The 13,766-nt window shown below is 35.6% G+C and overlaps 1 protein-coding gene across 1 annotated transcript; it reads left to right on the top strand.

Annotated features, from left to right (window-relative positions):
- Positions 1-3,224: 3,224 nt before the first annotated feature.
- Positions 3,225-13,095, top strand: LOC147396293 (18S rRNA (guanine-N(7))-methyltransferase RID2-like). The gene is made up of 10 exons (XM_086450981.1): positions 3,225-3,505; positions 3,600-3,729; positions 3,819-3,894; positions 4,407-4,490; positions 4,598-4,653; positions 10,661-10,717; positions 10,974-11,023; positions 11,107-11,259; positions 12,040-12,175; positions 12,715-13,095. Exons 2-10 carry the CDS (start codon positions 3,631-3,633, stop codon positions 12,877-12,879), a joined length of 876 nt encoding a protein of 291 aa, XP_086307107.1. The 5' UTR covers positions 3,225-3,505; positions 3,600-3,630; the 3' UTR covers positions 12,880-13,095.
- Positions 13,096-13,766: the final 671 nt, after the last annotated feature.

Genomic DNA, 13,766 nt, shown 5'->3' on the forward strand with positions numbered 1-13,766 from the left:
TAGTTATAGAGCAAGAATTCTATAATTTGAGAGAATTAACGAATCATTTATAATTATAAGAAAATGATTGGGTTTTGTTGTAAATTTGTAGAAGGGATTCATGTAATTTTTAAACTTCTTCCCCTGTAAATAAGGGGTGAGAGCGTTAGATTTACTGATATATTCATATTAGCTCTGTCATTTTATTTTTTTTGGGTGGGGTGGAGATAAGTAGTTTTCTTATCTTGAACTTGAAAGAGATCTTGGAAAACAAGGAAAATGTAACACATGGAGATGGAGGTTAAATAGAAAGATGAGTTCTCTTTCACAATAAAAGGCATTCTAACTTATGGAGAGAACCTTTAATTTTGTAAGAATTTCAGGCTTTCCATCAACCAACAATTTGAGGCATTCCAAAAAGCAAAAGACCATAGTTGAGGCTCTTTATATTCAAAGAAATATTTTTTGTTCACACAAATTTTCCTTACAGTGTTCACAAAATTCGAGATCCACCAATTACATGAGCTTACATTGAATGATCTCCAAATTACAAAACTACCTTTATTAGGTTTAAAGAGTATGTGACCATTGTGACGAAAAACTCTGTAAACAAAAAATCACTCGCCTACCAAACTGTTGAGATACTTTTGATTTTTAAGAAAACTACAATCCAAGAAAATAGTTATAATCCCTATAAAGATGGTTGCATATCTCTAGAATATACGTGTTGTTCCTCTTATCTCAACCATCTAAAAAGTCCCCAAAAAGGAATGTCCAAGTTCATCATTAATAGGGGAAAAGAAAAAAAAACTCCAATACAATAACTTTGTTTTAAAAAGGGTTGAAATAAACATATTATAGCAAATCAGGCGATTTGCTACAATGCCTAACTTTATAATTCAATTTGGACACTTCTAAGCACTTCTAATAATAGCCTAAAGAATATAAACGAATTTTAAAATAAAATTAGAATCTAACAAGGAAGTGTACTTGTAAAATAACTATGAAATAGAAATCCTACTAGAATTAGAAAATATAAATCTTACTAAAATTAGAAAAAAGAAACAAATCCTATTAGAATTCAAAAACTACTTAAGGTTATAACAAGAACTATAAATGTCCTACATTAGGCTCCTCTTTCTCGAAGAGAACTCATCTCCAAGAAAGATGTGAATGTCTTCTAATAAGTTCAATGAGCATTATTATTAATTTTCATAAGGATGCGGAGTGGACCTATCTTATTGAATTTAGTCTTGTTGTAGGTGCTCATTGGAAAACTGTCCTTGTTAAGGTAGATCATTACCAAATCTCATTAATATGATTTGAAATGCCTATACTTATACTTCGAAGAAATGTTCTGTGATAAACAACAAATTAAAATATCTTAGAAGTACAGAAGGCCATTGAATTGTGGGATGTCCGTCTTAAGCCGATATTCTATCTGATTGATTTGTGTGGGTGATGGAGTATAATAGGAATCCAATTTATCAAGATAATTAATATATGAAGCTGGTTGGGTTTGGGAAGGATGTTGAGGATTATATAGACGACTGGGGTTATGAGAACCATGTTGTGGGGGTTGATATGTGGTTGTTGGAGGGTAAGGATTTTAATTTTGAGGGTCCAGGAACTGTGCGGTATGGCTAAAAGGTTGCAGTATGGGGTATGAAGTGTGGAGAGTTGATTATTGGAAGAATCTTAATGGAGTGGTGGTAGAGGTTATATAGGGGCATCAGGGGGGTGCTCGTTGGGGATTTACCTCATGATTGAAAACTGGTGGAGAACTCTCTAATTGCTTAGGTTGATCTTCTCTTTCCTTATTCTTACCATTAAGCTTATTAAAAATAGTCAAGATCATGTGTTACATCTTGGTGATCAAGCTATCTTTAAGTTCTTGAAGCCTGTGATTCAATCATTGATCTAGTTCATCTATGGTGATGAAATTGTTCATTTCAGCCATGTTGTGGTGGATCTCAATCGAGTCTCTGATACCCCTTGACGTAGTGAAAGTGTGTGAATCAATAGATTCGATAGGAATTAAAATATTATTTTTAATATAACACACAAAATAAATTTAATTAATAGATTCAATTAATAGACAATCAATAATTTGAAAGAAAATAAAACATAAAGTTAAAAAATAATTAAAAGAGAAAAGACAATTGAATTGATATATTTTGGAACCTACTAAAATTATAACTTTATAATCTATCTATAATATAATACTAACTTTTTAAATCTACTACAATTTAATTTGGATACTTCTTAGCACTTCTAAGAATAACATAAAGAATAAAAATAAATTAGAATTTAACAAGGAATTGTACTTGTAAAATAACTATGACATAGAAATCCTACTAGAATCAGAAATATAAATCCTATTAAAACTAGAATATAAAATTAAGAAACTACTTAATATTCTAACTAGAATTGAAGACGGCCTATATCAAAATTGAGAAATGGTAGTAAGCTAGGCTTCTATTTAATTGAAGTGGAAGTAGAAAAGTGTACGAATTTATGTTTTATTGGGCTGGAAAATATGGAATAGAGTGAGGGTTTACAAGAGGATGATTATAATTACCAACAAAAGCTTTAACGTATATACTCAATCCCTCATCCAATGTAGATAATATATCTCTTACACTATGGGGCAATATTTGCATGAAAACAAAACCTATCGACTTTCCTAAGGTTATCGTCCAATTCTAACAAGTATAAATCGATGTTTAAATCTAAGAACAGATTCATAATTCCACATTATTATGCAACAAAAGGTAGTGAAAAAATGTTAAAGAAAGATTGGGGGTGGAGATGGCTTTGAAATCAAATAGTAACACAAATGTTTCAAAAATGCATTTAAGGCGTACGCCTTGAGGCACACGTGGGTGGAGCTTCCCATAAGTGCATTGTGTCTTATGAAAAAGGTACTAATGCTTGTAAAGCATGGGACTCATCCACTAAGCTTGCAAAGATGCTTCACATCTTATATATTCTTTTCACCACCTTGTATCAAATGTGGATACATTATGTGCATATGATGGTGGAAGCAATTTTAGCTTGTAATACAAAATTTAAAATTTCAATTTAATTCATCATTTTTCTTCCCCTAAAATTGGGTCGCGTTCCTCTGCCAAACTCTCGAACCAACATCCACACAAAGTATAACAGGCGTTGGATCAATATAAGATCTAACGACGCAGATCAAAAACCCACGTGTGATTTTTCTCAGTTAATACTTTTAGAATTAGAATTTGTAAACACCTCCCCGAACAAAAGACTAAACGCAGATCAGATTTTCTCTTCTTTCTTCTCTCTTCTCCTCGTTTTGCCTTCCGTAACTCAAACCCTAACCCTCTACGACGATTCACTACCGTTCCAGCCATTGCTACGAAGAATACGGAGACGTGCAGGCGAACATTACCATTCCATCTCTGCGACACTCTGACCTCAACGACAACGATCTTCTTCATCTCTGACATATGTGGTTGTTCATCTTAGGTCGACTTTGACGAAGTTCATCTCAGAGGTATGATTTTTAGTTGCTTTTTCAACTTTTTTATATGTATATATAAATGGGCAGTTGGTATTTTAGGGTTTATTCACTTTCTCTTTTCTTTCAGCTATTATCGATCGAAACTGTAAGCGAAAGAGATGTCTTCGAGGCCTGAGTTACAAGCGCCTCCAGAGATATTCTACAATGACGTGGAGGCTCGGAAGTACACTTCTTCTTCTCGTATAGTTGATATTCAAGTAAGAACGAACAAGTTTGGTTTTGTATTTTTTTTTCTTTTTTTCTGAATTGCGGATTAACTAATTTATTTTTGGGATTGAATCAAAAGGCAAAGCTTTCGGAGCGAGCACTGGAGCTTCTTGCTTTGCCTGAAGATGGAATGCCTCGGCTTCTGCTTGATATAGGTAGACTTTCTGTTTCTTTTGTTTAGTGTTATTGAAGATTTGAATTAGTTGGGAACTTGTAAAGTCCAAGATTAATCGAGTTTATTCATCATTTTGAAATTGGGATTCTAATATGAAAATTATGGTTCGAACATTGAGTACTGAAGATCAAAGCCAGAATTGTATGGTCAATGGTACTTTAAATTGTCCCAACCTTAAGAAAATACAAGGCCTTTTAATTGTCAACTTCTGAGGAGCTTAAGAAAACTTGGTTGAATACTTAAAATTAATTCACATTGAATCATTGTTCTTGTCTTGTCTTTCTAAGGACTCAAAAAATCTAATCATGGAATAAGCATTTTAAAACTTCAAAACTTGATCATGTATTGGTTCATTTTTTCCCCAAAGTGATTGTAATGAAATTTGCTAGAAAACGAGACCATATTTATTGCATTAGTGGACTAGTGTATAGACATTTTTGAAGTTAAACTTTGACTGGCCCTTTTTTTTTTTTTTTTTTGGTGTTATTATAGGTTGTGGATCGGGACTTAGTGGAGAGATGATATCTGAGAATGGACACCAATGGATTGGCTTAGATATTTCACAATCAATGCTTAGTATGTGAGAATTGCTTGTTTTCCTTGAAGTTAAAAATAACTTTGCTGCTTATGTTTTATTTTCTTCATCTTTCATTGTTAATTTGTATTTCTTTATACCATTATAGATGTTGCTTTGGAGCGGGAAGTGGAGGGTGACCTTTTACTTGGTGACATGGGTCAGGTAGACCTTTAAATTTTGGTTTCCATTTTCTTTATTTCTTGCGATTACGTAAATTCTCTATTTAATTTGGACCATATAATTTCCAAAAAAAAAAATCGGTAAAATTATAAAATATTATTTGCAAGTGTAATTGTAGTGAAAGATTGGGGGATCTGCCCCACATATGTTCTTCACGAGAAGACGGGCCATAGGAGGTTGGGGAAAGGGTGGTGGAGATCTTATGGACATCCTACTCTAAATTAGAGCTAGAAGGTGGGGTGGGATCATGTTGGTGGAAGAAATTGAGATTGGTGAAGGAATTTGGAAGTGAATCAAGGTATCTATCTTCAGAATGAGTTTGGAGATAGGCTTATGGGGCATTAAAGTCAAGGTGTCCAATGAAGATAAATATCCTATCTTGGAATGTGATAGACTTGTAAATAAGGCAAGGTAGTGCATGGTAAAATCAGTGAACATGATGGAACTTCTGAGTTTAGTGGTGGTTCAAAAATCTGAACCAGACTGAGTGAATGAGATCATTATAAGAGATTTGAAGAGTAAGGAAATTGGATGTTGCAAAATGAGGGGCGGGCATTTTAGTCATTTCATTCCTCTTTTACTTATAAATGAGAAATTAGGGTAACAAAGATAGGAGAAACAGATGGTCAAAAAACCAAGGTTTTACGATATTGCAAACACTATCCCACCGATCTAGGAAATCTTCAAAGAAAATCCCTTTGAATTCTTTGAAAACCTTGCACTAGAACAATAGAAACCCAAGAACCAACATGAAGAACTTTTGTCTAGATTGAACCTTGCCCTCAAAAGTTCTACTATTTCTTTCCTTCCAAATACCCCAATATATTGCAAGAGGCATTATGCTCCAAATCAACCTTTTTAGAAGGCGAAAACTAGCTCCCAATTGAAGCCATTCTTCAAAGACCCTCTTTGTTGTATATGGCATACAACAAACCACTCCTAATCGAGAAAGGAATGGGTCCACACTTCCTTAGCCAAATTACAATGAAAAAGCAATTGATTCACCTATTTCTCGTTTGCCCCACACATGCAACAATAGTTCGGACCACAAAAACCCCTTTTCCTCAACTATTCTAATGTGAGAATTCTTTCTTGAATTGCTATCCAAACAAAAAAGGTCACTTTAGATGGCACCCTTGGACCCCTCACTGCAACATGAGGAAAGGTATGATCCCCATACTTATTTAGATCATTATAAAATTCACGAACTGAAAACAATCCCTTGCTATTAGTGTTCCATTTTCTCAAATACTCGCCGTCTGAAATTCCTGACTCACTATCAAGACAAACCAACAACTCCATAACATCCGCTACCTCTTAATCATTCAATCGCATCCTAAACCCCAAGTCCTACCTTGTACGTCTAGTATTAGATACTCGAAAGCTAGCAATCGACGGATTCTTTCTTGAAATTGCAAAAGCTGAAGGGAATCTTTCCTTCAAAGGGCCCACTCCACATCATGTATCCTCCGAAAATCATACCCTGTCCCTCTTTCCTACCTTAAAATTTATCCTCTTTTTGAATTGAGGAAGAACCTTTAGGATACCTTTTACACCCCACGCTCGTATGGATTTTTAGCTTCATTGCTTTCCCACCCGGAGGGATCCTCCCCAAACTTAGCCGTTATCACCTTTCGCCATAACGCTTCCACTCCAAACCTCCAAAGCCACTTCCCTAGTAAAGCCCCATTTAAAGACCCCAACTTCCTGAAACCAAGATCACCTAAACTCCTAACTATGTATATATTTCTCCAACTTACCAAGTGTAGCTTACTTTTACCTTCCTTACCATGCCTCGAAAATTCTCTTAACATTTTATCCATTCTCAACTCTACACTTCTTTGAATCGAGAAAAGGGAGAAGTAATAAACTGGGATACTAAAGAGAACACTCTTACTTAAAGTCAGCTTACCCCATTTGGAAATGTATTTGGCTTGCCAAGATCGCAATCTTCTAGAGATCTTCTCTGTCGCCGGCTCCCAGAAGTTTCGACTCTTGTAGGGCACTCCCAAGGGTAAACCCTAGTAAAAGGAGGGGAGAGAACTTGATTGACAACCCAGAGAGGTTGCTAGAGAGTCCACATCTATCACATTCCCTATTGAAACACCTTACTTTTGCGAAGATTTACAGGTGGATCAGAAGAAATTTTTGAACCAGAACAACAACCCTCTGAGCACGAGACCTTGGAACAATCCAACGAACATGAATCTTCACCCACTATATGTATGTTGCGATTAGATTTAGCTTTCCAAACTCCTTCGACACATGAGCTAGATTTCACTTGTCGATTAACCACCCAATCTACGGAAGAACTCGAAACACCTTTTCTTCTCAACAAATCCAACTTGCTTACATGTCTCTTCACCACCCTATTCAGGCCAGATGTGTTGTCTTCTTGCCTTATCAATTCAGTAGGGTGATTCACGTGGTCTACCTTTAATTTGAAATTTGAACCCAGTTTTGATTTTGCCTTGCCCCTTGGATCTAACAGATCGTCTTCCTCCTTTCAACTGCTCGAATTCCGTCTCTCCAAAACCCGGTTCTACTTCTAAAGACATCACCTACAAGATTTTCTCCGAACCTTTGAATGAGGATTCCATAGAACTTGAAGATGATGCTTGACCCGAACACCTTCCACCCATTTGAAATCCTTCCTTCTCCAGTGTCTTGCACCGATAGCTTCAATTTTCCTTTCAGATTTGCAAGCTCAAGTTTTTCATTGTCTGAAACTCATCCAGAACAACACCAATATCAAATTTGAAACTTCCTCCAAACACACTTAAACTTCCTGGCATCCTCCAATAACTAAAAAGCATTTTAAGTCTAGCAAAAGATAGGTCTACCAAGTTCAAGGAATTGGGGTCCACTTCTAACAAACCCCTAATTGTTCCCCAATTTAATTGAAGGTCTGAGGGTTCCACAAATTAAAAGGTAAGCCCAATACCTTCACCCAATTATCCTTCTCTTTCCACGAGTTCTCCAGCTTGTTAACATCTGCGTATCACTGTTGAAGATTCACCTCTATTCTACCTACTTTGACTCTATGAAGACGAATGATCGAGTCGGCAAAACAATTAGTCTCAGCTAAAAGTAACATGCTGTTTTTTTCCCCCCAAGAATTGGCTTTCAGCTTAACTAGATTGAAATTCCCTCTTAAGATTGCAGTAATCACCTCTTTTAGAAGCTTCCAATGCATTGAATCATTAGTAGCTTTGCAAATGACTTCCCACTTCCATACCCCAAAGCAATCCTCATCCCTGTCTCTAAAGAGCACATCTTCTATCTTTTCAGGTGGAGCACGCTGAACTTTTTTCCCCTTTCAAATCATTTCAGCCCAAGTGGTGTTCACTTCAGCTCAAGTAGTGTTCTCGATTATGGGTTCTACTTCCTTGGCTTCGTTTACCACCTTTTCTTCCGGTTCAAAATGAACCTTCAAGCGTAAGCTAAGAGCCCTCCAACCTTTACCTTCCTCTCCCTCAGGAATCATTACCATAAGAGTCTTGAACTTATCTCGGAACAGTTGCACCTTGATGAACTTCCCACTCCGGTTCTTTTTCTTAGAAACAATGAGAATCCTTCCTTTCAAAAGATTTTTCTCCCAATTTGGTTTGACTGAACAGTCAGTTGAAGCTAAAACCTTGCTCAACCAGGTGCTTTCCTCTTTTGATAATACCATTCTTGCCTCCCTTCTTCTGTTCACCTCTTTAATTTCCACACCTTTACGATTCCTCAACAGCTTGTCCTGAAGTAAAAAAGGTTTTTGATTCCTCCCTCAACTCCTTATTTAGCTGACGACACTTCGTTATTGTAGTAATTCTCATCATCTGTTGCGTTTCGCATTATTCTCCTCTGGTTGGAGAAAACTCGTCCTCGAGTTTTGAAGTGCTTGAGAATGATCTGACAATTTGTGATTCATCCTTTTTAGTGAATATTCGTTCTCTTGTCTTGATCTTGTGTTGAACTATTAACTTCAAATTGCAATCTTCTATCTTGGCAAAGTCTCCATTGTACCTGTCTGAGTTGATTAGGTTGGTTTGAAGTAGTGATAGAACAACTGCATCATGAACACAAACTGTAGATGTTGTCTCAAAAAGATCTTTCTTAGACTCTTTTGACGTATTTTCCACTTCATAATTTTGTTCTTGCATTGATTCTGGAGTTGTAGGTATGCCATCTTTTAAAGCTGATGTCTAATCTGTCTTTTCGATTGATGGTACCACATGAGTTGACTTCCATGGGCATACCTTGAGTTGATATTGTCAGCCTGAAATAACATGTAAAATATTTCACTCCGCATAGAGCATACCTTCTACATGTGAGATCCAACCTCGACCCAACACAATATGACAATCTTTTAGAGGAACCACCTTGCACTCAGCACCATGGATAAAACTTCCCTGACGGAATTGAACGACATAATCGTAATCACAATAGCCACTATAAGTCTTATCTTCAATATTCTGCAAAATCTTCTTAGAAAAACTTATGGAAATCAAGTTTTCCTCGTATTCATCACTACACAATGCCTTGAATGACTTCCCAGAAGGTAAAACAAATCTGATTTTGACTTCCAATACCATCTCTATCTATTTTAAGTTTAGCTCTGATACCAAATTAGATGTAGGATGCTGAGGGGAGATAAGAAAATAAAATTTGATTTAGGTAAAATAGGGGATTTAGGGAAATCTGATTGGGGATTGGATAAGGATTTGGGTAGGATAGGGTAATTTGATTATGATTTTGGGCAAGTATGACCACAATACTAATAAAAATTGGTTAAATGTTTGTAGGGTATGAATTGAGATTTGTAGGTTTCAAGAATCAAGAATCAAGAAAGTGATTTCAAGAATCAAGAAAGAGGTTTCAAGAATCCAATATTTCAAGAAATCGAGAATCAAGGAAATCAAGAACAAGGAACTAAAAGAAAATCCAGAAAATAAAAAGAAAAATAAAGATTAGGAGAAGAAAGTGATATTTGACTCACTCCAAAATGGCCTCACACCACACCCATGTTGGGAAGATGAAGTTCAAACTTTCTTTTTATTTATCATTCTTCATTCATTGTTCATTTATAAAAAAACCTTAATACAATTTATATAAAGAAAATAAATTTAAGAATCCTAGTCAAACTAAAATACCTAATAAAGAAATCTAATTTTCGTAACTTTTTCTCTCCTAATTTTTAAACCTTAATAAACTTAAATAAAAGAGAAAGTAAAGTAAACTGTCCCGAAATATTGTACTAAGACCATGGGTCAATAAAACATCAAAATAAGCCCAAAAAACATGAAAGTTAAGTCCTAAAAATCAACTCTTTAAGATTTGATGTTCCCATCAATTCTCCTCGACTGGGAAGATTTTGCCATTGGCGAAATAAAATTTTAGTAATTTTCATCATCGATTGCATTCTGCATTAGTTAGTGGATCCTTGTATATTCTTCTTTTGTTGGCATTAGTTCCTGTTAGGTTTCCTTGACCTCTGTGTGTGTTTTCTATTTCTTATATCTTTTCTTCCTCTTTATAAAACTTGCATTTGTAAAAAAAGGGTAAAAAGATCGAATCTCAGTAAAAAACTTCTCGAACAGGAGCTTACATTCTTCAGTTAAAAATGCCTAGGATTAGAAAGATTATTTTTGGAAAATTTAGTGGTTAGAATCAAAATTCTTTGCAATGCTTGTAATATACTCCATTTGTTTAAGCTTCTGGTGAGGAGTTATCAGAAAACATTTTCTGGACATAGAGATAAGGATCCTTTTGATATGAGAAGCTACTAAATTGATCTTCTGATGATCCATCCTTTGGGAGAGCTACATGTTTTTTTTCCTTCTTAATCCTATTGCGTTCTCTCACATGGCAGTAAATCATGGGTATGATATCCATTGCGTGAGTACTTGTAAAGTTGTCTCCAAAGTAAATGCAAGCTTACGAGCAAGATTGTTTTTGCAAGTTTCTATGGGAAGTTATTGGGTTCTTTAATGATATTTTGCAGGGTTTAGGCCTTCGAGATGGAGTTATCGATGGTGCCATTAGTATCTCGGCAGTTCAGGTTAGTTCTCTTCTTCAATGAAACATCAATTAATTATTTTACCATCATAAATTTTTTAGATGTCCAATTCTTTTCTCTGTGGTGGACATCAATTAGTTGTTTGTTGTATTAAGGTTTTTGTTTTTTGATAGGTAAAATAGATTCAATAAAGAGGAAGGACAATAAAGACTATGGGTGGCTTATAATTATTTTTTGGATGCTTGTTTTATATATTGCTCATTGAATTTGAACCTTTTTCTGGTTTTGGATCAAGCAGTGGTTATGTAATGCTGACAAGTCTTCTCATGAGCCAAGATTGAGATTGAAGTATGTCCATTAAGTGACTTTATAAGTTGATAATAATATATCTCATTTAGTGCCCATATTTAACTGGTGAAACTTTATTGCAGGGCATTTTTTGGATCACTATATAGATGCCTAGCAAGGGGAGCAAGAGCAGTGTTTCAAGTGTACCCCGAAAGTATGGCGCAACGTGAGTTGATCTTGGGTTTTGCTATGCGTGCTGGATTTGCTGGTGGTGTGGTTGTTGATTTTCCTCACAGGTACACTAAAGGTTTATTTAATGGTCCTTTTGCCTACAAACAATCTGAAAAGCTGTTGATATTCAAGAAAAGGCATTTCCTTAGGCTTTACCAAACTCAGCTAGCCCAAAATTGGATGAAGCTTTAGCTAAAAATAAAAGTAAAAATGGATGCCTTGATGCTTCATTGTGTATTGTTATCGTTGTAGTACATGTTTGATGAAGCACATAGAAACCTAGGATGCCTGTCCGGTAGACTCTAAAGATGGAGGTACTAGTTTCCCTGATGCTAGCACATTGGCAGGGCATGTGGCCTACTGTGCGGAGTGTCTGGCATATGATATCTCCTATGCCAAAACTGAACTTGATATGATGATCATGTCCATCTATTGTATGGAATTTTCCTAGATCATTCACCATAATTTACATGTTCATAGGTTTTCTCTAAAACTATTTTGTGGACATGGGATACTTTGAAATGTATCATTTTATATATTTTAAGTTTAATATTTTTATGGTAATGTCCAAGCTACCCCCTTGATAGTTTCTCTTTGGTCTATGTATCATTCTTTTGTTTTCTTACATCGGACTGATTCTTAGCATTCAAAAGAGGATGAATATTGTTTTCTTTAGGAGAATGCCAATCACTGGATACACTTTTAGTAATGTGAACCCTTTGGGAAAGGTCTTCTAAGATAGGACTCTGTAAAAATCAGTACTTGTAAAATCTTGGTTTCATCTGCTATTTGTCTTGTGTTGATTAAATGTTTCACTATCCTAAGGATTATTATCATGACTACAGTACGAAGTCTAGGAAGGAATACCTTGTTCTCACCTGTGGTCCGCCATCTGTAAGCAGCGCCCTTCCAAATGGCGAAGGTGAAGATGGAGAGAATTGCCCCGACTATGAGAGTAGTGGTGATGAAGATAATCAAATGGTAAGCTCTTCTTGGAACACGCTTTTGATTTTTTTGTCATTAGAATCTTGCTGTTGTTAATTATGTGAAGAATTTTTTATTAAACTGACTATTTAAGATGCATTAAATACATCTACAACACTTATTTTACTACCTAAAATACCCTCAATGTTTTTTCCTACCAAAAACACCCTCAAATGCTTATTTCCAAGGAGTTTTAAATGCATTTTAACCTTGCAAAAGTGGTCGGATATTAAATATTTATGTGGACTTCCTAGGGACTTAAGTTAAATCATTTGATTACACATCCCCCCTTTAGATGGTCACAAGTGGCACTCATTTTGTTCCAAAGGAATGATATTTATGTCATAGGCGACTTCATCCAATCAAGCTGATCTTAAATATTTGGAATAAGGCTTTGAGGATGATGATTTCCTGACCCATTCAATGCAATCTTAGGCAGCTCCCACTCAAGCAGAGTTTGGGGGTGAAGCATGAATCGGCAGCATATCCAACAATCCATTCATCTTTAGTAACCACACAATGGGTCTTTTGTACAGGTTTGCATTTCAGACAGGCATCGGCCAAGGAAAAAGCTCAAAATTAACAACAAAGGGAAGGGGCGAGAGTGGGTGCTGAAAAAGAAGGAACAGATGAAGAGAAAAGGGAATAGTGTGCCGCCTAACACCAAATACACAGCTCGCAAACGAAAGGCTAGGTTTTGATCAGTCCATGGCCCATGGCTCATGGCCTGTAAAGATATATTTAGAAAGTATTGGTTTTGTTCTACTTGCACTGATTTATAGTTTATTAATGAATTTTGTCCGGAGGGAAATGGTTTTTGGGAACTTGGAAGCAAATGATAGTCTCAAAAAGACCTTTTGTTTGTTTGGTTAATGTGCTTAAATTTCAAGGAAGCATACAATTTTGTTTGATCCAAAGTAAGTTCTGTCAGTATAAGCCATCAAATGTGAAATTTGGACCAAAACTTGGTTAGTTATTAAAGCTTTAGAGCTTTTACATCCATTGTCTTTCATGATGCAGGGAGAACCCACCTTTTGGTTTTGAGGCTTGTACCTGGTATATGCATATGTAGAGCTGTTAATGAATCTATGTTCCCATGGATTATTCCTTTCCAATAAGGATTTTATTAGAACCATGCATAGCGATATCCAAAAGTATCTTTTCAGATTAATCTAATCCTACCCGTTTTGATTTGATGAAATTTTAAAGGGACTTTGGTCAAATGTTTAAAAAACGAAATTTCTAAATTACCCTTATTTCTTACCTCTTAAATGGAAAAAAAAGTTTTCATCCTACATGAGCCTTAATTAAGGCATTTTTTTTTTCTTTACCAAAGTGAGGAAAATGTTTCTGATATTAAATGGGTAAAATAACCGTGCAAGCCTCTAATTTGTTGGAGTTGTTACCAAATATTCTCTGGAGTGAGAGTACAGTCCATTTAAGACCAACTATTTAAAATAGGGTTGAGATCCGTAGACTCATAAAAAATGAACAGATGAATTCACGTGGTCCTCCATTTTTTATACTGCTATGTTCTACAATTGTTGATGTCACCTGACATTAGCCTTCCCTTATAGAGTATAGACTA

This window comes from Akebia trifoliata, chromosome 8 (genome assembly GCF_017979445.1).
Source record: "Akebia trifoliata isolate Shusen 1 chromosome 8, ASM1797944v1, whole genome shotgun sequence".
NCBI lineage: Eukaryota > Viridiplantae > Streptophyta > Magnoliopsida > Ranunculales > Lardizabalaceae > Akebia > Akebia trifoliata.

Excerpts from the sequence above, each read along its gene's own strand:
- LOC147396293 (XM_086450981.1), top strand. The coding sequence starts at position 3,631 with ATGTCTTCGAGGCCTGAGTTACAAGCGCCTCCAGAGATATTCTACAAT. Across the intron at positions 3,895-4,406 it reads TCGGCTTCTGCTTGATATAG|GTTGTGGATCGGGACTTAGT; the intron begins GTAGACTTTCTG and ends GTGTTATTATAG. Across the intron at positions 4,654-10,660 it reads TACTTGGTGACATGGGTCAG|GGTTTAGGCCTTCGAGATGG; the intron begins GTAGACCTTTAA and ends GATATTTTGCAG.